This window comes from Balaenoptera physalus (genome assembly GCF_965194825.1).
Source record: "Balaenoptera physalus genome assembly, chromosome: 6".
Classification (NCBI taxonomy): domain Eukaryota; kingdom Metazoa; phylum Chordata; class Mammalia; order Artiodactyla; family Balaenopteridae; genus Balaenoptera; species Balaenoptera physalus.
In genome coordinates this window covers 18,541,885-18,569,392 of record NC_138885.1, presented here as the reverse complement: position 1 = coordinate 18,569,392, position 27,508 = coordinate 18,541,885, and the positions used below count along the sequence as shown (strand labels likewise).

General features: G+C 42.2%; 1 protein-coding gene across 18 annotated transcripts in view; it reads left to right on the top strand.

Moving 5' to 3' along the window:
• The window catches only part of NCKAP5 (NCK associated protein 5), a 1,104,646-nt gene that overhangs the window by 1,000,585 nt on the left and 76,553 nt on the right, over window positions 1–27,508 (top strand). For 14 of the 18 annotated variants that reach the window (XM_082465765.1, XM_082465761.1, XM_082465763.1 and 11 more), the window contains 3 exons: window positions 559–4,322; window positions 5,069–5,246; window positions 14,686–14,764. In XM_082465765.1, the coding sequence (XP_082321891.1) occupies window positions 559–4,322; window positions 5,069–5,246; window positions 14,686–14,764 (4,021 nt within the window). The remainder of the gene's footprint in view (window positions 1–558; window positions 4,323–5,068; window positions 5,247–14,685; window positions 14,765–27,508) is intronic. The other 4 variants (XM_082465750.1, XM_082465753.1, XM_082465759.1 and 1 more) reach the window with 2 other exon arrangements.

The following is a 27,508-nucleotide window of genomic DNA, read 5'->3' as shown; positions in this document are numbered from 1 at the left end:
CTTCTGGTTATTCCCTAAGTGTTCCTTAAGCATACTTTTCCAATTTAGGTCTTTGCCATCCCATTTCTTCTCCCTGGAAATCATTTCCTCTACTTTTAAACTAAGGCAAACCTATCTATCTTTCTAGGGCTAGGTTTATTTTTAAAAAAAGAAAAGAAAAGAAAAGGAAACTTATATACTTTTTGTGTTTTTTTCCAAACAGACATGTGGTCTCCCTCCTCTGAAATTCTGGAGTACCTACTACCCCTGTATGTCTCATACGATCCCTTGACTTGTGGTTACTTGAGCTCAACTCCTCCTGGGAGTTGCATGCTCCTTGAAGGCAGGGTCCTTATCTTCTACTTATCTATATCATATGCTACTTAGCTCAGGACCTGGCAAAGTAGAGATTCACTGCATAGTTAATGAATTAGTTTGAATTAATTAATGAATAAATGCATTTATATATGAATATTTATCAACCACTAGAACGAATTCCGTTTAATGATGGCCTTTTCCTTTTATAAATTGGTGATCCACAGAGCTCAATTATTTCTCATATCTCCTTTTCTTTCCTAGCAGTCATCACAAAATTGGGACAAAAGGTTAAGTATTGACTCTTCACTCCCGAGTGGCTTTGCTAGTCCCACAGATGAACTACCTCCGACTCGCATCAAGGAAAGCCACATCTTGGAAGGACTCAGAAAGCTCCAGAAGCGAAAAGTGTTACTTGAACCCCCATCAGTGATAACCAAATGGGGTTATAAAGATTGCATGAACTCCAATGAAGGAATCTATTCTCCAGGCATTAAAAGTAGCAGCCTCAAGGAATATGCCCCCTGCAAACCCACGGGCACGGGGAGCCCCTGCAAGGAGCCCCACAAGGCATTTGTTTATGACACAGATTCTCACGACGATGCCGAAGAGGACCCTTCCTCCTTAGCCTCGCTCCAGGCAGTTCCGCACCAGGGCTGCAGGCTGCACGGTTGTAAATTAACCCACAGTGTTTCCGACAGTCTCTTTGGCTGGGAGCTGAACGGCAAACACCGTTCAGAAATCACTTCCTCGGTCTCCCCCTGGGAAAGGCCTGAGAAGCTGACCAGCTGTGCTAGCGACTGTCCCTTGGAGCGGAAGCTGTGCCCGAGTGTGCAGGGACCTCAGGTGCAGAGAGGGAGGGACCCGCACAGCCAGGGCTGCCTGCCTCTCAGTCTCCAGCTCTCAGACACCGACGACACCGAAACGCTGGATGAGCTGCACATAGAGAGCAGTGACGAGAAGAGCCCGTCAGACGTGTCTTTGACTGTGGACGCCGACGAGTCCATGGAGAACCTGGACGTCCGCGTGGGGTTTGGAAGATCTCAGCGTGGGTCTCCTGAGGAGGAGGAAGAACAAGCGCCCGTCCACTTCGAGAGCAGGCCAAAGACGTTTAGTTTCATTAAGCAGCAGAGGGTTGTAAAACGGACTTCCTCAGAAGAATGTATTACTGTCATATTTGACGCAGAAGATGGCGAGCCCATTGAGTTCAGCTCTCACCAGACTGGCCTTGTCACTGTCACCAGGAAGGAGATTTCCATCCATCAGGCCCCTGCTGGGCCCCAGACAGAGCGCACTGAACTCTTACCTCAGGGAATTGCTCATTTACAGCCAGGGGCCGCGGCTAGAGACTATCCTTTCTTAAAGAGATCTGAAGAGGAAACTGAGAGAAACATTCCAAGAGGAGAAGTAGATGACGTTGCCGTGACGCCCACTGAGTCCTTCCACCCCAGGACAGTGACGCAAAACACTCAGCGACAAAGACTGACCAAGCCAACACGCGCTACGTCATGCCAGAGTCATTCGAGGTCCTCTGTGGCCACGGGCATCTATCAGAAGAAAAGTCTGACAAAAATACCTACCAGGGGCAAGTCTTCACCTCAGAAATCAAGGATAATGGAGCCTGAAGCCTCCCTCACAGTCCCCTCAACTGGCCCAGTGACTCTTGAGAGATCACCAGCTCCAGGGAAACTCTCACGGTTCAAAAAGCCTGAAGGCCCAGAGCCCCTCTTTGCTTTACCGCCAGATTCACACATTCCAAAACCCTCCACCCAGCTCCCTCACGGCTCCAAAATGTTCAGCAGAAGGGATTGGGTCCAGTACTCCAGGAGTCAGATGCCAGCGTCACAGCTGCTGCCAAGGCCCCCCGCCAAGCCGAGTGACGATGGGGAGGCCCCCACGAGGGATAAACACTGTGACCCGGGGCCAGAGGCTGGGCTGAGGTCGCCCTCCCTGCCGTCCCCTCCAGGCAGGTCGGTCTCCCTACTCGCCAGGCCCGGTTACGACTATCTGTCGCCACCTTCATGGGCCAAGCCAGAAAGCGGGATCCCCAGTGAGGCAGCAAGGACAGTATTGAAATCCCCCCCTCTGAAAGGATCCTCTGCTCCTATTATTTATTTTAATCAGACCGTGACAGAAGTGCAGGGAAAGAAACCTTCTGTGACCTTCAAAAAGCCAGTCTTCACTTCCCCTCCGCCCTCCACAGAAGCAGCAATCCAAACCAGATGCCCTGCTCACAGCCCCTCCAGCTCGTTTGCTGGGATGGCCCCAGGGCCCCCAAAGGTCTCTCCAAAGAGAAGTGTCCCCAAAACCCCACCTCACCAAACACTTGGGACCACACAAACGGACATAGGGTTACGGACTCCCAAGAATTGTCCTTCTACCCATGAGCCACTGGAAATACCGTCTTCCAAGGGTGTGTCTCCAGCAAGAAAAGGGCAGTTGAATGACAGTGTCCCCACATCCCCCAAGCCTTCCTTCTTAGGGGTGAATGAGTCACCATCATCTCAGGTTAACAGTCCCTCATCATCAGCACCCTCCAAAAGCCATAACACCCCGCATGGTTGTCAAAACCCTCATGAGAGAGGACTGAAAACTCGCCTCCCCGTTGGGCTCAAAGTCTTCATGAAGTCTCCCCAGTTGCTCAGGAAAAGTTCTACAGTGCCAGGGAAACATGAAAAAGACAGCCTAAACGAAGCCTCGAAAAGTTCCGCGGCTGTGACCAAGGATAAGCCAGGGACCTCCAGGAACGCAAGCAGCCTTGAGGCCACAGGAGGTGAAAGAAATGTGTCTCCACTGGGTTTACGAGCACAAGAGAGTTTGGCCGAAGGGCTTCCCCTGGAAACAGCAACGCCAGAGTCATTGGAAAATAGCACGCCTGGGGCTGATGGAAAAGATGCGGTAGAAAACAAGTCTGTGAAGAGATCCCTCTCCTCCAACAAACCACTCCTAAAACCAGCTCTAGGCATGAACGGAGCCAAAGCCCGCAGCCAGAGTTTCAGCGCTCAGTCAGGGGACAAGCCCCCCACGGCCTCCATGGAAGGGCCAGGCAAAGTCCGGACTCAGATTATTACCAACACTGCTGAGAGGGGCAACTCCCTCACCCGGCAGAGCTCCTCCACGGAAGGCTCTCCCAGCAAGACCGCGTCTGCCCCCACGTCTGACGGTCTCCCCGGTGCTGGGAGGCCCCTGGGGCATCCTTCCTCCAGGCAGGGCTCCCTGGGGAGTACAGGCAGCTCCAGCAGCCAGCACGGGAGTCCAAGCAAGTTGCCTTTGAGGATCCTTCCAAAATCCGAAGGGCCCCTCGCCCCACCTGGAACAGAAGAGCAGCAGGCCTATGCCCAGGGAGAAGGCGCCAGGGTGACTGCACCAGAGGAAGCAGGCAGCGACCACGGCAGGTGCCCACCCACCCCAAAAGACAGCCCAGGAGCTCCGCAGAGTCCGGGGAGGACACGGCATCCCAGCAATTTTGAAACCAGCAGGACCTCCAAGCTAGAAACTTCTGGAAGGTATCCAGACACGTCTACAACCAGGACCGGTGTTATGAGCCCAGAAGCCCCCCTCTCACCCACAATCGAAGAAAAGGTCATGTTGTGCATTCAGGAAAATGTGGAAAAGGGCCAAGTGCAAACAAAGTCCACCTCTGTGGACGCGAAGCCGAAGCCCGGGCCTTCTTTTGCCAGCTGGTTCGGTTTTCGGAGGAGCAGACTGCCAGCTCTCAGTAGCAGGAAGATGGATGTCTCCAAAACCAAAGCAGAAAAGAAAGATGCAAAAGGTTTGGGGTTCGGAAACAAACAGCTAAAATCAGAGAGAAAAAAAGAGAAAAAGAAGCCTGAGCTACAATGCGAGATGGAAAATGAACTTAACAGGGACATCGAGCTGGCAGATGGTCCGGACAGTGGTTTACAAAACAGAAATAACCTGAAAACACCGCCAGACATTTATGACCAAGTGAAGTTTGAATCGAGAAATAGACCCAGCCCTGTTCCATGTTCAACGAAAGATACCTTTATGACGGAACTTCTGAACAGGTAGCGTGTTGGCAAAGGGGGTGGCAGTATAGAGGGCAGTGCAGAACCCCACCCACTCCTCACCCCCCGACAAGGAGAGTTGTTTGTTTCCTGCACACTGAACACCAGTCAAGCATGCTTCTCATACAAGCAGAAATTCATCGTAGCAATCTTTTATACATTAGCCAGAACTTAAACAATGAAATAAAAGTTAGCGATAAAATGGTGATTTAGTCCATGTTACTTTGGTAACCAAACCAATGGTCTTTGAAATTAAAGAATGGTAAGTTTCATCAAGGTTGGTGGAAATTCAGCCTACAGTAGGAATCATGAACGTACCCACATGGCATGAAATGGAAGAAAACTACACATATGTTTTTAAAGGATGCTGATCCCACTGACCGTACCGAGCAAACTTAGAAACTTTCCAGAGGTAGTTACAGATCCTGCTGATCTTAAGCCAGAAGTATATTTAGCAATCATTCCCCAGTGGTCTTTACTTTATTCCCTCACCAACCCCCCCCACCACCATCTCACAAGCAGTCATAAAAATAAAAATAAATTATTGCATTATCAAATCTAAATTGACACACTACTGGAATAGCAGATGAAGATTTGACCAAGGCCAGTGAGACACACTTAATCACTCAAGGGTTTAAAGACAAAGAGACACATGGAGGTTACTTTAAACATTAAAGGATTGGGAAAAGTAGAGTGATTGAAGAAGAGCAATGTAATTGATCAGAGGAATCACTTTCTACCTGCAGAGTTGATAAGAAAGCAGCTCAACAGACTGAAAGTGGATCAAATAATGTTTCCTGCAGGAGTGTGTTAAAGGGCAGCTCCCAGGGCTCTTGTGTCACCGGCAGCTCTCTCGGCACTCAAGGAACCCACAAGAAGAACATCAAAACCAAAGCAGATATGGAAATACCGAAAGGCTCCCTGGTAAGTCTTTTACCATCCTGGTTATGAAGTGTCAGGTTCTGAGATGGGCTAGTTGGGTTCTGTCTACCCTTTGCTGATGAAAATATATAGGCAAGAGATTACGGGGGAAAGGGAAAGTTAAAGCCAAAGAGAAAAAAGAGGGAAATCTTGGTGACACTGTAGCGGAGTGATGGCAGCTAGATTGGAATGGGCCTGGCTCCCTCCACCCACGCCGCTTTTGTAGTTCTCTTTTCAGAAGGATGGTATAATCACAGTGCAGGCAAATGATGCCGCGTGTGTCATCTTCAAATTATACCCTTGTGCTGGGAATTTGTCCTGATGATGCTTTCCATCATTTCCAGCAATGCAAAAAGGAACGAAAACGATTATAAAAAAATAAAAGTGCAGAGCAATTTAGGAGAACATTGGCTATTTTGATGATTTGATTTAAGCATTTTTCCTAAAGTTGTAAATACCGACTTATCCTACCTAAGACAGAAGGTGTTAAGACTTAAGAAACTTATCCTTGGAACCAGGCCTGGATGCTGCAGGGCAGGGAGAGGGGACAGAGCCTGGAGCTGTACCCCATGCTCCCAGCTGGGACATCAAGGCTGTCCTGGGCCTGGGCGCTAGCCCCGGAGCTAGCATGGTCCGCCACACAGGCTGCACATCAGGGCTGCTGTAGGCTGCCCAGGTTTCCTGAGCGACAGGGACCTTGAGGACGGCTGCTACCCGCCCGGGCCCAGGCCGCCCGCAGGAGGCGGCGGCAGCTACCACCCCCATCATGACGGCCACGGAAACACGCTGGGCGGAGACAGCTATCCCTCGTTCGGCAACCCACAAGGCAACGTGATAGCAAAACTCGTGTCTCCTATCGTGTCCGTGGTGGTGGTGACCCTGGACCCTGGGAGCGGCCAGCTATTTCCAGTACAACAGGAGGAGGAGTTGCTTCAGGACAAATGAACCAGAAAACATCTGAGACCTTCAAAATCCACCCATCGCTTTGAGAAAAGCTCCATCCAGTCAAGAACCGCCTTCATCACTCCCATGAAGTTCCTTTCCTTCTTGGCTTGACCAGCTGCCCTGAAGGGTTTTCTCCTCTGTTTGCAATAGACGTGCTGCCTAACAAAGAATTCCTAATTCCTCAGACACCTCGATCGTGATAAGGTAGACAGCTGGACCTTGGGTTGTACAAAAGATTGCTTGATCTGTTGGTTCCATTGTGAATCTGGACAGAGAGATTCCAGCTCTGGAATGAGCTCCGAAACTACCTCCTGGTGTGACCCCAGGCCATCGACATGGTCACAAAGCACAGGGGCAGCAGAATGGCACGGGGGTCTTGGGCGGGAATGCCATCAGCTCCTAAAAGATGGAGACAGACTGCTGTTTGGGTTTCCAGCAAGCTGGGGTGAGAAACTTGGCTGATGCTGCAAGTTCCTTAGTTATGTCAGGAATCCAGACCCGTTCACCACCGCCCCCGTGAATCGGGAATGAGTGATTTCCGGCACGAACGGCAGAATTCGCACATTATTTCAGCTCACAAAAGTATTGTCATCTGCAGAGGATCAGGCTGGATTTTGGAAATTTAAGTGCAAAATCGCTGATGTGGAAACCGTCTCGGGGAAGTGATCAGGGGGTGCTTTTTCCTGTGAAATAGTACAGTTTCTACATTGTTTTGGAGAATGCGGGGTAGAAATAGAGATTTGCAGATATTGAGGCTTTTGGTATTATTTTTGATCTTTGATCCTCTTTGGGTACCAGTTTTTAAGGCGACGGCAGTACTTTCCTTGGTTTATACTTTTCTTTTTACTGGACTAGATGATCTTCTATCCTCAAACATCTAAAAAGTATACTAGCTGTTTGCTTCTATTTTAGTAATACTTTAGAGAAGAGGAAAAAGGATGGTTTGGGCAGATTAGTATAGTTTGATTCAACTGAGATTAATGCTGATAGAATTTTTGAGTTTAAATATTAGAACCAAAGAGGAAGCCAGTCACTAGAATCTGGATCTCATAAAGAGGACACATTAAAATTCCAAATATGCATGCTTTGTGCTCACCCTTAAGGATTGAGAGCTAGGTCTCCCAAGAGAAGTTGAAAGCAGAAAACATTTGAAAGAGCTTCCCAGAATGGAAAAGAACTTAAAACTAACGATCCTGAATAGATGTCTCAGAATTGCATGACTTCCATCCTGGATTTATATAGATTTGAGCCATTTGAAGACAGCCTATACTTCCTATTTTAATATGAATGTCCTATGACTCTTCCCAAATCTTGTTGAGCTTTCCCATAAGTGAGGACGCCCACTAAACATTTCCCATATATGAGTTTTCGTGGGGAGTTTAATTTAACTCTTGTTAAAAAGTGTGTGTGTGTACACACACAGATTTACACACAGATATACATAAATGGAACTTAAAAAAAAGGTAACTCCATCCATTTTCTGTAACTGTCATGGACAACTTTTCATCATTTAAAATACATGTAAGATGGAAGCAACCTAAGTGTCCATCGACGGATAAATGGATAAAGAAGATGTGGCATATATATACAATGGAATATTACTCGGCTATAAAAAGAAACGAAATTGAGTTATTTGTAGTGAGGTGGATGGACCTAGAGTCTGTCATACAGAGTAAAGGAAGTCAGAAAGAGAAAAACAAATACCATATGCTAACACATATATATGGAATCTTAAAAAAAAAAAAAAAAGGTTCTGAACAACCTAGGGGCAGGACAGGAATAAAGACGCAGACGTAGAGAATGGACTTGAGGATACGGGGACGGGGAAGGGTAAGCTGGGATGAAGTGAGAGAGTGGCATGGACATATATACACTACCAAATGTCAAATCGATAGCTAGTGGGAAGCAGCCGCATAGCACAAGGAGATCAGCTCGGTGCTTTGTGACAGCCTAGAGGGGTGGGATAGGGAAGGTGAGAGGGAGACGCAAGAGGGAGGAGACATGGGGATATATGTATATATATATGTATAGCTGATTCACTTTGTTATAAAGCAGAAACTAACACACCATTGTAAAGCAATTATACTCCAATAAAGATGTTAAAAATTAAATAAATAAAAGTAAAAAATAAAATACATGTAAGAGAAAAAAAAAAAGAAAGTTATCCTTTTTGGAACTTGACTCCCTATCATTTAGTGTTTTAATTATGAGGTCCAGAACTCAGGGGGTAATTTCCTTTAAAAAAATGAATAAAAGGCATTTTTATATTTCCCCAGGATATGCCAGTTTCAAATAATATTTTTGCTTTAAAATTACCTTAAATTGAACTTCCTCTCCTTATATTCTTTCTGTTCTTGCATCACTGGTCTGGTGATATTCATTGTTCCTTTATGTAAATTTTAAAGCACTTGAGCAAAAAACAATATCTTTTCAGAATTCCTGTATCCATATATTTTTGTGCTCTAATAAAAGAGATTATAAAATATACTATGTGCTACCATTTTCCTAGGGAAAACCTGAAACATGAAGCAATTACTCATTTTTTTCTGGAGTGGTTCAAGAGTAGGGGAGATTTTAGAAGTAATCGTGATTGGCATTATTAGTTTTTAATTATTATTGATGTTTAGGGTTCCTTAGAGTTTCACTTTAATTTGAGACAAATGTACACTTAAATGCTTTTTTTTTTTCCAAACAGCTCTTGACTCTAAAGCGCTATAAGGTCTTTTTTTTTTCTTTTCCAAACCCTCTGAAATCATATGCAAACTATGTTCTTTGCAAAAGCTTTTTTTTTTTCTTTTCCCCACTTCTTGCTCTTGGCTTCCATGGTATCATGCCTTCCTGAAAACATAGATGTCCCTTGCATTATAAAATCACAAATTATAAGTGTGTCTAAGGCTGCCTTTGTAGTGTCACTGAAAGGAAAGAGAGAGAATAAACGTGTGGAAATGTGCAGTATGCCAGAAATTCAATCCAACTGATCTAAAACTTTGATAGCCTGGCAGAGCCCCTTATCAGAGGCACTCAATTTAACTATGCCCCATTTAATATGGTGCTGACAGCTTGGGGTATATCTTCACTGTACAGAAATACCAAAAAGAAAAAAAACTGTTTAGCTTTTACAATTTCATTTTTACTTTCCTAGTACTTCCTAATGCTAAAGTAATTTGCCTTGCTTTTCTTCTCTCATTTGCAGTCTTTTACAGTGTAATAATGTTTCCTTTGGTCCTTCCAGACTATCTGCAAGAAACACTCTTATTGTTCTCTGTGAAGTACAAGGATTCCCTAACCACCAGATATACATAATCCATAGGGATAAGCTAATTTTCTAGTTAGCTGCAAGAGGAAATTAGTCAGGCTGGGAAGCTTTCCATATAGAGGAGTATTATTAACCTAGATAGTTGAACAGCTAGTCATTTTTTCAAAGGTAAAATGCAATTTTTTTTCACCTCTATAATCGTCAATGGGGATTGGACTAAAATTACTAATTTCAGAAAGGACATTAGCCATAGTCCCCTTGGGGACTAGTAAAAGAATAGCAGTGAAAACCTATTCATTATATGTTATCAGCCTATATAGAAAGGAAATTAGATGCAAAATGAGATACATTCTTATACCATAGCACATTGATGTGACTACCCATGAACCTTTTAAAATCAAGAGTTTAAGGGAATTTTCCCCTACTGGAGCTCAAGGTAAATTTGCTATCTGCTTCTTTTAAAGTGTGTTGCAGAGAATTCTTCCCACAGTAGAAAACAATAGCTGCACATAATGCATTACATATCACACTTTTTTCCTGAATAAAATCACTCTTCAAAAATCTTATACCAGGGACTTCCATGGAGGTCCAGTGGTTAAGACTCTGCACTTCCACTGCAGCGGGCGCGGGTTCGATCCCTCGTTAGGGAACTAAGATCCCGCGTGCCACAAGGTGCAGCCAAAAAAAAACCAAAAAATCTTATACCATAATATACCAGCATCCTTTGCCCTTAACAAACTAAGACTATATGTAGTTATGAGGGTCCTAAGGCATTTTAATTATTTTTATCTGTGGTAATATAATAGAAAAATTATTTCCATACATATATCAAGTCCATGTATGTAGCACACCTCGACTTAGTTCACTGGTGACTGCATATACATTTTCAAGACTGCTAGATGCATTCTACCATATGTATAAAAGTCTCATTAATGCTTTACTGAATTAAATATTTTTCTCTTTTCAGAGCCTTAATTAGAGGCTTATGTCCCCATTTATGCTGTCATTTACAGACCACTTAGCTCTAACTTTTGCGTAATTTAGACAAGGGCCATGTTAACTTTGCACTTTTACTTAAATTATACAAAATCATTATAAGAGGGGAAAAAGGCATCCCCAGAAAAGATTGCATCAGTATTAAGTAAATAAGTCAGAAAGAAATGCACACTCCTTCCTACATGTTGTAAGTCCTTCCTTCCTGTGGATTTAGATAATTTTCTGAAATGAGAAGTCTCAAAGGAACAGCTCCCAGCTCCTATTGAACTGTCACTGGACAAAATAAAAATCGTTAATGAAATTAATGAGATCATATAACTGGAAAGAGATGGCCATTTTAATATGGGTATTTTAATTTAAATTATGAGTATCCTCTTCACCCAGTGTCACATAGTCTGAAAAAATCACATATGCTAATAAAAAAGTATCAAATACAATCCCATTAAAATTGTGCTGTGGTGATGAAGTAGCATAAAATAGTACAATAATTATACAAATTGTTATCATCTTATTAAGTTCTGCAAAATTTTATAATTTCAACATCTTTAATTGAACAATTCTGTTCTAAATGGTACTTGGATGCTAATAAGAAGCATGCCTATCTTGCCCTCCTCCTGCAGAGTTTTCTAAATGACTGTCTTTTCTAAAGGTAATGCCTTCCAAGAGTTTTCCCTCCAAAGATCACTTCTCTCCTCTCACAGAGGTTCATTAAGTTCTTTTCCTTTTCAATGAGCTTTAACATCAAAATGTTCTTTTCTTGGGATGCAGTTCTTATTAGGATGATTCAGAGAAGAAATATACACAGAATTCCAAATGAAGGGTGTCCCCAAATATGGGGTTTTATTCTGCAGTTATGTATATATATTTGTCAGCAATGAATTATTTTCTCCCTTTTTCCTCCTGTGTCCTTTGTAAGCACGTTCCTCCCAGCCTTTTCTAATGGGAGAGGTTAATAGAATATAATGGGTACAGTGGCATTTAATGGTTACCTGTTAGAGACTGGTATTTAGTACAGCTCTTGACTACAACTGCAGAGCTCAAAAGATGGGCAAGAGTTGGAGGTGCACCATTAGAAGGTGCCCAAAGTACTGGCAGCAAACTGAAACCAAAAATAACCCACACGCACGAAAGTCACCTGCTACTTCTTACCAAATGGGACATTACTGACATTGATTTGTATCTGTTCCTGGTAGAGCAATGGCTGAAGAAATTCTGAATCTCTAACCACCATTGTTTGCTGAGCCAAACTTCTTGATTTTGTGACCATTCCCATCTGTGAAGTGCTTTGCCACATGAAGAATTCGCTTTGGCAAATTCTTCGTCTGGAGCTGGCAGACCCTTGCCCCCAGGAAAGTTCCACAACCTTTCGCCAACACACAGCCACTGTGTGATCAAGACTGAAAATTAATTTTAATTTCAGCCTATGAGAAATATAATTAGCAAGGGGAATCTGCTGCCAAAATAAATTATGCCCCTCATTTCCATATGGAAATGGATTTTTTTTAATTACTCACCACTTTGCATTGAAATCTATTTGTATGGATAATTAGAGCTGACAAGTATGCCATTCTAAGGCACTCCCGAATTTTCCATTCCTTTGTTGATTCTTCATCCATCCCTTTCCAATTCAAATTTTCCCCTTTTGTGTCATTCGCTCCTCAGGGGTCATTAGCCCAGGGGAGCTGAAAGAACTCCTGTCTACAAGCCCAGTTCCTCTGATAAATACCCAAGAGGCCACGTTTAGCATTTGCTGTTAAGCACTTAAAGCCCTAGAAAAGTTCTGACAAGGAGCTGACAGGTAGGACCTCAAGATGGTTTTTATTTTCCTTCTTAAATATGATACTTGGACAGAGGTGGTGATTAAGTTCCACCGAAGGTGTAGGAACAAGTAGGAAAGAGAAGCAGGGCACTAACACACACAAACAGAAAACTTCTTTGCTACTCTTAAATAAAAATATAGTTTATGTATATTTGGAATACTGCCTACCTATCTAATTGCCAGACACTAAGAGAGATACAGTAGTTCTTGGGAAGGTCTGGAAAGGATGACTGTGGCAATATGGCACACTGAAAAATTAAATTACAGCAATGAATAGGGGTCAGGAGTGCCCACTCTAAAACTGAAATCCTTTTATAACCTTGAACAGATCAGTAACCCTCTCTAAGCCTCTTTTCCTTTATCTCCAAGATGAGAACCTTGTTGTAATCATTGGATTCTTTTGTTCCGAATTTCATAGGCTGATGGAGATGATGATTCACCCACTTTCCAGCAGGTTCGCATGGCACCCCTTCAAGTTTAAAATTGGTTGATTTAGAAAAACCCAAAGGAAATACTATTTTACCTAACAGGTGTGGGAAAACATGGGGTATCCTGTCTTAGGTGTTGGAACGGGCTGAAAATACAGATTTTCTTGATGTTTCTGTAAATGAGGATAGAAAGTTCCTGTTGGATCCTTAATGGAAATTAAGGTGTTTGGGTCTCCTTCCTTTTGGGTTTCTCGGTAGCTTTGTCACAAAGAGGTCACTGAGCTAGGTGAACTTTGGAAGGCAAATAAGTAACTCGTTAGTCTTGATGACGCACACAGAGATTCTCCTCTCTGCCATCCATAAATACTAGAAATAGAGCTGGTTGATGTTGCCCTTCTTCCCCCATTCCCTAAGTTACTTCCTCTGGAGGTACTAACAAACAAGGCAGTGCTGACAGCAGACAGCTGATGGGGAAAGAGAGTGGTGAAGCATGGCCTCTGGGTATTCAGCCCTTAACACCCTCTCCTTTTAGGGTTCAGACAGTCATTGCCATACTCCTGAGTGTTCCATCTCCTGGCTATCAGTATGTACGGATTAGGCACCAATTACATTCTGATATTGGAACCATGGTCATGAAATGTAAATAATTGGTCTGATTCCATTAGTTATGAAAAATAAGAGGTTAAAAAGTAGAAAGCTAAGTCTAGCTCAAGGTCAGTTTACAAGCATGTGACTTTCTATATTGTAAGTATAAAATAATGGTTTCTTGGCCTTCAACTTGAGCCCCCGAGCAAATCCACTGACAACCTCTAATGTCCCCCCACTGCGTTCATCGCACAGTTCATTATTATCGTTGGCCGCCCAGGTGACTGGCTGGGATGTATTTTCAAAGAGCTATTTAAGGTCATTCTGCCAAGGACCATAAGCTGTCTTGACCTTGTGGCCAAGTCTACACTGGCATAGTCCCATGGAAATTTGAGAATAACAAAGTTCCACCAAATGAACACAACTCTGAAACCAGATTTGCTGTGTTTGAATCCTGGTTCCACCACTTGGACAATTGCTTATCTTGTCTGTTTCTTCAAGGCCCCTTATGTCCAAAATGGAGCTAACAATAGCACTTACCTCCCAGCACTGCAAGGTTATGAGAGCATAGGTGTGAGGAGCTTAAATAGCTCCTGCTGCATAGTAGTTAAGTGTTGGCTGTTTTTAGTATTATTGATATTGTTCATGATATTGTTATTACTACTGCTACTCGATTGGGAAGTAGGGGGCCTGGGTTTAGTGTTGGCATTTACATCTGTTTAAGGAAACTTGCTGGATCTCAGAATTCTCATTTGTAAAATACTGTGACTTTATTAGGTTCTTGCTCGAGTTCCATTTGGTACTCCAGCATTCAGCCTCTGGATATCGCAGCTGAAATGTAAGGGGGATGTTTTTGACCTGAAACAAATCTAGGTAAATGTATCACCCTTCTAGTTCACTGAGCACACATCAGAGTCACCTCACATTTCATTCTGGAAAGAACAACAGCAAAATAACATTTTCTTAGAGAGTTATACTCTAGGAAGAGGTCAACAGATCTAAGTGTATTTCTTTATTCTCATTAAAATAACGTGGTGGAGTCATTGTCGCTGGAAGAATTATGTTTCCTTAGACTTTAATTTTTCCCAGCAGCTCTGTGTTACTGACTTTATTAAGTATTAAAAAGAACTATAGCTGTTATCTCAAAAATCTTATGTAGAATCAGGTACCCTGTAACTTGCTTTCAGAGCTGGGGTTATATTTCTGAAAATATGCTCTTATAATTAAAACTTGTAATAAAGCCAAGTGATAGAGTAGGGGAAAATGGAGTGAAGAAAATATATGTGTATATATATACACACACTCACACATACACACCCACATGTTTGTTATAGAATGTACCAATAGTCTGAGGATTACAAAATCGATTTAATATAACACATAGGAACTCACAGTGTTTCCTTGTTACTGCAGATAAAAGAGGCAAATGAACACTTGCAAGAGGATGAAGAAGATACAGTTGCAGATTCTGCATTTCAGAGCCATACCATAGGTAAAAATTCATGTCTCAATATGCCTTTAACTGAGATGTTTTCTACATGCGACCTTATTTCAGACACGGTGTGTTCCTAAAGGTCATGTCTTATGCCCACCTCTACAAGGACTGGGTCTTAACTTCTCATGCATGATTACCTTTATCTTCTTAGGCATTGGAAGCTACATAAAATAAGTGGGTCAAAGCAGAACCTATGAAGAAAACATAGGTATTTGCAAAGGAACGCAATGCCAACTGATAAGTGAGTCCTTGTCAATATGAAATGAAAATGATACTGAGTGTAAATAATTTCTCTCTGCGGAAAAAATCAACATTGAATTGATCCAATTTCTGTAATTGTCTCAGGAAGCACTATTATTGGTTAGAAGTGTGGAGTGGTAGCTTTCTTATATTGAATATTTTTTAAATTGGATATGTTTTACACATAGAACTAAATAGATGAAGTATATACGGCTTACCAAAATCGCCTCTCATTTTCTTCATCATTTCTGTTAGAACCCTGATTATAGGTAGTCCTTTCTCAGAGATACCTTTGGTTTGTCATCTCTGTCCTAAAATTTTACATGAGCCCATGTTGAAGGAACTCAGGTTTCTAACACAAAGGGATTTTGCTAACCTGTTTCCAGCAGCCAGGAGGTAACTGGTAATAGAGTAGCTGTCTGCGTCGGTGATCCTTGTCAGGAGATAGAAGACGTGATAACTTTAACAGCTCTGGGCCACCGTAGACACTTGCAAAATTAGTTGTTCTTTGGGCTTTAAAAAATAGCTGTGAAATGTAAGCATGCTGATTATTTAGTTTTACACAAAACATCAAGGCATGAGAGAATCATTTTTTCAAATCACATTTGGGTGTAGTAGACAGTACTGAATACCATCCTCTAGGGCATGACAGCCCTACAGCTTTCTGGTTGCTGGTATAATCAGTATGCACGGCTCCTGCCCTTTCCCTGGAGTACCTTTAGCTGCCAACTCTCAGTATCTCACCACTCCTAGAGCCATGTTGGTATGTTCTGCGGCTGGTTTTCTAGCTTACCCAGCTGCCTTCTCCCAACTATAATTTACAGTTTATCTCAGAGAGTTATCACACCCTCACAGCTTAATGAGACTGGCACACCATTATTATTCTTTTCTGTTGTAATTGGGAATACAAAAGTCTTAACAAACAGCTGGATGAGTGGAGTCTGAATGCGAGTATTATTCCGGAAAGACATCCTTTAGTACAGTTAGTTGTCGGTGTAAAATGCTTAAATGTGTCAGTTCTGTGTAGTTAGCTAACGTGCAAGTTAAATATTGTTCAGCAACCTTCAAACATGGCACTATGTAAAGCCCCACTGAGTCATCATTTTTCCATAATGAGGTATTCTTGGGCTTGTACAATAACATATATAAAGTTAGAGGCTGAATTTTCGAGAGAGAGCTATAGTAATCTGCGTATTTTTTTATAGACTAGCAATTCTTTAGATCTGTACTGTTTGACATGATAGCCAATAGTCACATGTAGTTATTTCAGGTTCAATTTAAATTCATGAAAACTACATAAAATTAAAAATTCAGTTCCTCAATTGCACTAGCCACATTTTAAGTACTCAGTGGCCACATATTCTATATGGCCTGTTTTTCCATCACCATACAAAGTTCTGCTGGAAAGTGCTGGTTTAGATTACTCTCAAGGAAGTAAATTTGGACTCTGTTTCTGGCAGAGAACTGACTTGGTCTTCACATAATTGTAGACTTATCTCCTCAAACTGGTGGAGACCTATCCGAACAAGCTGCTCCTGGCAGCAAGTAACAACAACAGAACTGACTAGCCATGACTTAAGGAATAAAGTCATTGAATCATCTTCTATAATTAAAAGTCTGGAGGAAGGCAAACATAAAAGAGAAGCAGCAGCTCAACAATTCTATCCAAAACCCTGTTTTTTGGTCCTCATGCGTGTCACTTCTGGTTGCAAATTAATTCCCACCACTCTAGGCATCCCAGCTACATTTGGGACACAAAGTGCAAGGAAAAGTAAAAATTCCTTCAGAATCACCGCCCCCCACTATAGACTTCACGTTACATGTCATCAGTGAGAACCAGATCATAAAGCTAATCTTAGGTGCAAGGCATGCTGGGAAAGTCAGTATGTTACTTCCCAGCCTCTACTGCATGAGGTAGCAGAGAGAAGAGGGTTGAAAGTGTTCCCTGAGTTAGCCAGTCAGTATTACCACAGGCCTTTTAAAAAGTTCATCCATTTCAAGGCTGAGTGAGACTCAACAAATCGAGTGGTTATTTATCTTTATTGCACAAAAATGACTGAAAAAATATTTTTTTAGCACCCTGCGAATCCCAATGTTCTTCATTTTGTCTAGACTAAGTGCTATCACATATCCTGCCAATATTTATAGCCATAGAATATTTCCAATCACAGCAACTGAGCAAATCTAAATATGGTCTTCTTGTAACCAAACAGCAGCTAATATCTTTAACAAAGAACAACAATCAGAAAATCTGTGAATCTGAATGTTTGCATTTCTGTGGTTAAGGATAATCATGTTGGCTTAATCAAAATGATATGAGTTGATTACAAGACAGGATACTGTTAACTAAACCTGCTCTGTATTGGAATTCAAGATTCATGAAATAAGTTAAATAATACAGCTAGATTCTTTTCTTTCAAATTGCCCTAACAAATGTCAGACTTTCATGTTAATAAGCAACAAGCAAATGACTAGGCTAGCCTACACAAATGATCACCAACACCAATTGTTCTTTCTTGCTATTTAACTGTAATAGATTCACCCAGTGTATTACACTAATTGTCTAATAGGATTAAATGATCAGTAGGAATTCAAATGACATTGTCTCATATTAAAAACATCAGCCAGTGATAGCATCAAAAATAATCTCCTAAGAGGAGACAGGGGATTTGGAAATTCCTTTAAAGAGGAAGAAATGTCTTTTGAGGAGTTTGAGGAAGAAGTCAAGCTGAATTAAATGATAACCAAGAAAACAAGGCTGCATGGTAGACTCTCGTGAAGTGAAGGATGCATGGTATTTCCCCAAATCTAAAGAGTTGTTACCGAATGCAAGTTTGTGTGCCCAAAGCACAGTGAATGACATTCATATTAAAAATAAAATTTAAAATATCTCAGAAAGCTAATCAGACTTTCACAGCTTTTTGAGTGGCAGGCCATTTGAGTCAAAGGTCACATTTTGAATAGCGTGCTGACATATTTGGCTTAATTGTACAAAGAGTGAGCTATTGATCATCAAAACAAATGTGAATGGGAAGTACAAATGTTCTCAATAACAACTTTGATGTTCAATAGATAATGTTCTGTTGACTTGTAACAGACTGGCTCTGAACTGGAAACCACTTAGGTAATAATACCTGTGGATGAGGAATAGGATGGAGTGGTTTTACATAATTTGGATCCGTATTTATACTTCCCAGGATGATAATATTTCTGCATTTCCAAATATACAAATGACATCTAAGAGGTACTATAGAGTAACAGGTTGGGCAAGGACGTTTCTATCGTGGCTGCACTGAGTTCACCCATTTATAACTACAAGCGACGAACTTCAAAGGGGGAGCTTTGCATCTGGCAGCCTGAAATATAAATCCCACCTGTCATGAAGGTAGACCCGTGGAAACAGGACCATGTGGTTCTTTCTGACCAAGGACTGGAAATAGTAATATTAATTTCCATCCATTGAGTATCTCCTGTGTACAAAGCCCTGTGCTTGGAACATTACATGTCATCTTTCTTGTGTCTCACTCCCTAGTGGCTGGTTCTCTGTTTTCGTCATCTGTCAACTTGCTCCTTATGAGTGCTTCTAAATACCAGGGGCAGGCATGAGATAAGGCTTTGGTGGAGATTTCCATATTTGTGAGCATAGTGAATCATAGTCTGTGACTCCCTTCCTCTGTTTTTCACTAGAGGGATAGAGAACTGTAGCCTTAGAGAGTTGCAAGTATGGCTTTTGTACTCCTGTAAAATATTTGTTCTATAGATTGCACCAAGGAGCTGAGTTCTCTTTAGTTCAACAAGCCTATATTGAGCATCTTCTCCCAGCCATGCCCTGTGTTAGAAGCCAAAGATACAGAGGTGAATAAGACACAGTACGCATATTCTATGAACTCCAGTTCAGTAGGGAAACAGAGAAGCAAACAAATAATTCTGATACAGTGTAATCACAGATAAGTTAGAGGCATGCTCTCCATACCTATGAGTACACAGGGCAGGGTGTGGAGCCCACCTTTGGTGAATCCAGAAATGTTGGTGTTCATCAACAGGAAAGGGCAAGAGTGAGACAGTAAGATACTGAAGTTTAAGAGTGTTTGCCGTTTATACCAGTGGCTCCCAAACTCTGCAACACAGCAGAATCCTCTGGGAAGGCTCTAAAAATGCTGGTGCCCAGGTCACACCCCATAACAATTAAATCACAAGGTCTAGGGAGTGGAGCCAGGCATTAGTATTCTGTAAAGATCCCCAGGTGATTCCAACGTGCAGCAGAGTTTGGGAACCACTTTCCTAAGGGGTAGGATTTCATCAGCAAAGGGGACAGAGATGCCCTTCAACTCAAGGTAAGCAGCGTAATCAGAGACTTGGAGATAGGAATACGGCACACTGTAGGGAAGGGGGTCAGCAGAGGACCAGCCTGGCTAGAGCAGAGGGTAAGTTTTGAGGATGAGGTACAGATAGAGGGGTTTTGTGGGATGGGACCAGATTGTGGAGACCTTGAAAGCCAGGCTTAGGTGTTTGAACTTAATCCTACAGACAATACATAGACAGTGGAAAATTGTTTTAAAAGACCAACACGATAATAAGTGGCCATCCAATCACTATAATGCTCATGCTTAGACTTTTAAAATAAAAACATATTTTCATTTTCTCTCCTTTAACGTTGGACCAACCAGATGCACTAGTCACCATACTGTTTCCTCACAAGTGGTGTGCCGTGATGAGTAGAGACACGCATTCGTGTAAAAGGATGGATTATTTCAGGGTTGCCAAAGGGCTCCCTGCCCCAAAAGAGCTCTCCTGGAAATCTATCAGGGTGTACCTAAATGTCCTACCCGGGGGTAACTCCTTTGGGTACAAGTGCTCACGTCCCTTGTTATAATACAGCTGGTGTTTGGGAAGGGTACCCATTGAGTGTCACTGACTGACAATCTCAGTGTGTCTCTCAGATTAGCACCAGCAAGACCCTAGAGGAATGAGCCATGAGTCTGGTCCCTCCTCCCGCCAGGGAACTGCGCAGCACAGGAAGGAATGCTTGGACGTTTAGGAGGGGTAAGGGCGGTGCTCTTCAGACAGGGATCTCAGCTGCAAGGGCAGAGGCAGACATGAAGCCCTACGGGGTGGCACTAATTAATCCACGTGCTAGTAGGGGAAAGGGCCCACTGAACAGGTGGTAAGGGGCTATGTTAAATAAGCTTTGTCTTTTTTTCCCACACTTTCCCAAGGCCTACTGCTTTAAAGTACACAGTTGGGGAATCTGAAATAGCTGTAGAGAGACCTCATTTTGTACAGTTCCCTCAATTTCTTAAAAGATTACTAATCCACTTAAATATAAGACTGTGTGTGTGACTTATGGCATAGGAAGGAAGAGGTGGAGGTCAAAACAAAGTCAAACAACAGAGTGCCTCAGCCTCTGAACCAGAAAGCTGCCAATGTGACAGAAAATTCTGAAAGAAGACGATGTTATATATTATACCAATACTCACTCTTTACCAAGAGCTTTCTATGTGCTAGGCACTGGCCAAAGTGCTGGTATGTCAGTTGCCTTGTTTTATCCTCACATCAGCCCTGCAAACTAAGCACCGTGGTCACCCTTCTGCAGATGAGGAAATGCGCGTCCTGAGAGGCTGTGTATGTTGCTCAGCACGATGGCTAGTATGGAGCGGAGCCCTCACCCATCGCTGAGTCCACAGCTGTGAAGTCAGGTTAAATACACCCCCAAGAACGCTAAATGATGACTGGGTACTTTTCTGGTCACCTTGCAGGCATCAGAGACCAAGGATCCCTTTGGTAGACTGCTTGGTCAGGGGTTGCAAGCTCAACCAAGGCCCTGGGTCAGTGAGTGAGACGGGCTGGACTTGACATTCACAGGCATACATTGTATGAATGATGGGCGTCTTGAGGAGTGGAGAGAACACAGCCCACTCTAGGGGAGCAGCTGCTGGTCAGTTCCGGTTGTCACCGTAGAAGAAGGCTGGCCCTACGTAGCCACGTCTTTCCATTTCTCAGCAGAAGCCAAAAGTCTAGATTTTTGTGTAACATAGGATACTTTTAAAACTCTGGGCCTAGTGTTCAAAAAAGTGAATCTTCAGACACTTCCTTTTATCTGGCAATATTTCGAATTAGGATTTCAAAATCCTTTCACAGGAGGCCACACCTAAGAGCATAGAATATAATATAAAAATATACGTATTTTCTTAAATGCATGGTTGAGCTGCAGGCAAAAAATTGATCAGAGGCTGGGGGCAGCAAGAAGGTTTGAATGCAGAGGGGAGAGAGTCCCCCTTGCCCCAGGGGTACGTACTAGTCTCTGGTGACCTCGAACTAGGGTGACCAACTGTTCTCGTTTGACTCTGGCTTTCTTGGTTTTAGCACTGAAAGTCCCTCATCCCAGGAAACCCCTCAGACCTGGACAAACTGGAGCAGTTGGTCACTCTACCTGGAGCCTGGTGTTAAGGAGCTAAACTGTTGACCTCATGAAAGCCTAGGGCCTGAGCAGGGTGAAATGTTAGATCAAAAACACCCCTTCCCCATCCAGCAAAAAGCTGAATTCCCAAGAGCAGTGGTGACAAACGTACCCCGCAGAGGAAGACAGTGGGAATAAGCTCCTGACTCAGCCTCAACTCCGTCTCAACTCTAGCTGGAAAAAAAAAGAGAAGGAAACACATGTCTCCTCTGAAGATTCTGAGTCATGAGCTCACACTCATGTGGGTCAGGGAATTAGTTCAGTCTCTCTTTGTGTCCCCTGAGTCCCCCAGCTTGATAAACTTTTTTTTTTTTTTTTTTTTTTAAATTTTTGGCTGCATTGGGTGTTGGTTGCTGCGCGTGGGCTTTCTCTAGTTGTGGCGAGCGGGGGCTACTTTTTGTTGTGGTTCGCGGGCTTCTCATTGCGGTGGCTTCTCTTGTTGCGGAGCACGGGCTCTAGGCGCGCAGGCTTCAGTAGTTGTGGCACGCGGGCTCAGTAGTTGTAGCTCGCAGGCTCAGTAGTTGTGGCTCGCAGGTTCTAGAGCACAGGCTCAGTAGCTGTGGCGCACAGGCTTAGTTGCTCCACATATCATGTGGGATCCTCCCGGACCAGGGCTCAAACCCACGTCCCCTGCATTGGCAGGCGGATTCTTAATCGCTGCGCCACCGGGGAAGCCCAAGCTTGACAATTTTAAATGGTCCGAGGTGTGAGTTTAAATATTCCAGAGAAGAACTGGGAGAGGGAATAGATGAAACAAGAATGGCAGAATATTAATATTTTAAAGCTGGGCAGTGGGTATATGAGGATACATTACACTGTTTGAGAATATTGGAAATTTATCATAGCGAAAAGTTTAAAAAGAAAAAAACACAGATTCAGGGTGGTAGTACTCTCAGGAATCTGGCAGAACCCAACTCAAACCCTCTCTTGCACCCACTCTAAAATTTGCATACAGATAAAGTTCTAAGGAAAATTAACTCAGAATAGAACACCACTGAAGACATGAGGGGAAAAAATGACTTCACTAGTCAGTATCAGAAAAAAAGAAAAAAAACCCCACAAGCTATAGAATGAGGCCTGCAAAGACTGCAGAATTGGAAATGATCCAATAGAGGATATGAACCAAAGATATTTAATGCATTTAAACAAAAATGGGAATGAAAGTTAACAAAGGAACAAACAGATGAGCAGTCAAATTTCAAAAAAGGACACAACAGAACTTCAGAAAAATTAAATGTTGTCAGAATAGTATTTATCGTCACTGAAGAGAGAATCACTGAACTAGAAGGTAGAATTGAAAAGTTACACAAAAATGTGTCACAGAGAGCCAAGAACATGGATAATATGAAAGAGAGGTTAAATTAAGTAAAAGGTGATGAAATCCACATGCATCTAATTGTAGCTCCTGAAGCAGACAATAGAATGAACAGGACAGACAGGATATTAAAAGTGTTAGTGGCTGAGAGTTTTGTAGAATTGAAGAAAGTTACCAACCCCCAGATTCAGGAAGCCAAATTAGTTCCAAGCAAGGTAAATAAAAGGAAATATACACGTAAGTATAGTGAGTTCTTTTCCTTGGATATATATCCAGAAGTGGGATTGCCAGACTGCATGATAGTTCTATTTGGAAATAAAATCACTGTCTCAAAGAGTTAGCTGCACCATTATTCACAATAGCCAAGATATTGGTCTGTTGATAGATGACGGATAAAGAATTCATGGTATATATGTATGTATGTATACGTGTGTGTATATAGATGTGTGTGTGCACGTATGTATAGTTTAATAGTCTGCACGTAGTACTCACTTTTATTTATATAGTCTTCCCACACTATTGTTTAGTTTTGCTCGTTATACAAATAGCATCATACTGTAAATATTCTATTCAGTCAACGTTGTTTTTGCGCTGAATCAACAATGGTCCCTGCAATTGTAGTTCATTCATTTTCACTGCTGTACCGTCTTCCAGAGCAGAAGAAGTTCAAACTTTATTTATCCTTTCTACTGTTGATAAATATTTGGGTTGTTTTCCATTTTTTGCATGTATGACAATGTTGCTAGGGTCACCATGGTGGTATATATTCCCTGATATAGTTGCCAAGGGTTTTTCTAGAGCCAGGCCTTTCAAACTTTTTTGACTAGTATCCACAGTAGTAAATTTTTACATCGTAAACCAGTACACCTCTGCACGTGTGCCTATACATAAATGTAATCCAGTGTTACATTTTTTTTTACTACAAAAACAAATTTAAAAGCCACAGCAAATGAATGAGTAGCATGAAATCCAACAATGGGTTACCTTAGGAGGGGAAGTAGTGGGAGAAGGATCTAATGGAAAGGGTGCAAGAGTGGCTTAAAAACACTGAGTTGTTGACCTCAGAATTGGGGCGGACCCAACGCATCACAAGGGTCCTTAAGAGTAGAAGGAAGAAGCAGAAGAGGGCCCGAGAAAAAGACATTTCTACAGAAACAGGGTCAGAAAGGCGCATTCATAATAAAAGACATGCATTCGTGATCAAAGAAACCCACATTAAAAACGACACTTAGATCCCGTTTTTTATCTATCACGTTGGAAAAGCTTAAAAAGTTTTAAGACAAACTTTGCTGGCAAGGATGTGAGGAAAGAGGCATTGTTACATACTACAGGTGAGAGGGTACTAGTACAACCTCTATGGATGAGAATTTGGCAATATCTAATAAAAGTCACACATACTTAATGCTATTAAATAGCAATTCCAATCAAATAATTTATCCTAGCGACATACTTGCACATGTGAAAAATAATGCATGCACTGAAGCATTGTTTATAGTAATAGGAAAAAATCACAAGTGAACCAAATGTCCATTAATAGGGTACTAGTCAAATGAATTCGATAATGGAATATAATACAGCTGTAAAAAAGAAATAAGGAAGATCTTTACTGATAAGGAACAATTTCTGAGGTACATTATTAAATAAGAAAAGCAAGGAGCATAATAGTGCCTATGGTATGCTTGATTTTTTAAAAAGGGAGAAAGGACTATAACACACATACATACATAGTAAAAATTTAAATGCAAGTGTAAATATGATCATACACACACACACACACACAAGCACGCACACACACACAATTGTTGGCATGAATAGAACTGAAACACAAGAAACCAGTACTATTGGTTGCCTCAGGAGAGCAGACCTGAGTGTAAAGAACACAAGAATGAGAGAATATTTTCAATATATGCTGTTTTGTGTCTCTTTAATTCTGCAATCTTATAATACCTTTTAAAAAAATAAAATAAATATTAAAGATTGTGCCTAAAAAGAAAAAACCACTGAGTTGTTAAAGTGGGTTGTGGGTATTCTTTTATGATGATGTTGATTTAAGTGTAACTATTTGTTGTATGCACTCATGCTCATAGTATATTTCACATTTGTTTTAAAAAGATAAAAACTAAAGTACCATCCAAAACAAAACACATGCGTGGGCTGAATGGGCCTTCCGTTTGCCTGGCTGATCTATGCCATCTACCTGCCACCTCCCGTCCTCTTCCTGTCTGCCCTCTGACTAGCTCATTAGCATCTTCAGAAGCGAGGTCAGCCAAGAGAAGAAAGAGCGGGAAAGGGACGCATCCTGACCACCAGTATAAAGTTACGTCATCAATTCCGAAGCCCATCAGGTGTCAGAGGAGTAAGTTAGAAACAGAGGTTGTGGGCAACTCTTGAATTGTAATCTCTTTGTCCTCCACGTCACCACAGATAATTCCAGGTTGATCAGACGTTACAGATAGGTTGAACTGTCTATGCCTTAAGTTCTGCTAAAACCAGCAGTTCTTCTTAATCCTGAGGGTAATAAAAAATTAGTAACAGAGAAGCAGAAGTGATTTAAAAAAAAAAGAATTTGCGGGACAGGAGCCTGTAGCTTTTCAGAAGCCTGTAATCAAGCTTGGAAGGAATGCGCTGTCCTGACTGTAAGAACTCAATCATACATACTTAATGAAAAACCGTCTCAATTAAGGTGATCTGCACACTCGGTCCACCGGGATTCCCCATGGTGTGTCCATTAAGTCTGGCACATTCAAGTAAATACTTTAGCTTGAGGCAGGCATAAAGCGCTACATCGGGTGAGGGCTATGGCAGATTGTGGTGACAGCAATTGAGTTGTGTAATGAAACATGCACCTGATTGGGAATAAAAGGAGCAATAGTGATCTTGGGAACAGGATGCTCTTGACTCGAATGAATCCTTATTCAAGAAACATGCTAGAGAAAAAGAGAATGGATATAAAGAAAGTAAAGCATTGCAGTAAATCTGTTACAACACGGGGCTGATCTGGACACTTTTTAATGAGTCACAGACATGCAACTGGGGCTTAACTGCTTCGAAAGAAACACCTTCATTTTTGAAAATGGTTGTGCCTGAGAAAATGACTTATCAGTGTCAGTCTTAATTTCTTTCCTCAGCCCATTGATAGAATTCCAGAAGAGTCATTTAGCAAATCTTCTTATCAGCGGTACCTTGCCTGCTCCTCTCATTTTGTGCAGGATCAGATAAAAGGGTGATGTTTGCTTTATCTTTGCTTTGCCACCCTGGTGCTGCTGAAAGCTTTTCAGGAAAGCAGAAGAATAAGCTGAGAGGTTACCAGGTTATGAAACATTGTCACAGCCAAGCCAGGAACATTGAATCAATTTCCAATATGTTTCTTATGTAGCTAAAACCTATACTCTGGAGATGTTATTGTTTGATTATAAAAGCAAGAGGAATTTGAAGACAAACTTTCATGCCAATGTGATAAACAGTCTCTGCCTGTAACTCGATTGTGTCAACTCCCAGAAGGAGGGGAAATATGCTTTAAGGTGACTTTCTACCCATTTGAAACTCAGCGGTGTGTTTTGCCTTCAGAGCCTGCTGGGAAGGAATCCTGTGTATATGAGAACACATTTGGAGTGGGCAACGGCTGCCCTGCTTTCAAATGAGTGGATTGCATTTCCAAAGATGTCATTTCCCCTCGCCATTGACCCAGTCATCAGAATGTTTCCAGGATGTCAAAAGTATGTGTGCATAATTCTCCTTTAAAACAGGTCTCTTTCCTGTGTCATTCATAATTTTAAAAATGAAAATACCTCTCGTATGCTGGGTTACCATTGAATCCACTTTTGAAAAGAGAAATATGATAAGCGGGAGGCAGTGTGTAACGAAACGAATGGGGTGGGGTCCAGAGTCCATTCTACAGCTTAGTGCAAACTGCTGCATCTCTCTGTTTCCTCAGTCATCAGATGAAGGACTTATTCTAGATGCTCTCTTATGTTTTTTCTGGCCCAAAGTTCTAACACTCTTTGAGGGGGGAGGGTATATCTGAACTTGCAAATACACTTCCATGTCAAGGTCCGAGCTCCTGTGAATCTGTGGGAAGACAAGGGTTTCAATCCCAGGACCTGAGTAAACTAGGAAAGTTGCAAAGCTTATCCAATGATTTCTGGGCAGGACTTAGACCTCGTTCATAACAGTAATGTCACCACTGTGCATTTGCCTAGAGTTTTGCATTTTTGAGAGTGCTTCATTGATCCCCTCAACAGAGTCTCCCCGCCTGGGGTTTGCAGTTACATAAGCCGACTTCCCATTCCCCCTTTGCCACCTAACAGATGCTGTGACCTGGAGCAAGTTCCTGAACCTCTCTCTCTCTCCTTCCCTCGTGTGCCAAATGGAGATCATAACAAGACCTACTTTGAAATATTGTTGAGAGGTTTGAGTTTTTTGCATACGAGTGCTTGACACCATGCCAGGAGTTAGCAAGAGCTCCATTTTTGGCCTTCTTTCTTGTTATTAAGAAGGATATGGATAAAGTGTAGATAGTATGGATATCAGCTAGCTTGCTTTCTTTCCTTCCTCCCTCCCTTCCTGCCTTCCTTTCTTTCTTTCTTTTTTCTAGTTGTACTCATAGCTGTGAGTTATTGCAGTGAAAGATTACACAGCAAAACCAGCAAAGGGAAATGGCCTGTGGGGCAGCATCGGGAGGTAACTGGGCCCAGGGTCCTCTTGCCGGAAAGTCACATAGGACACGCTA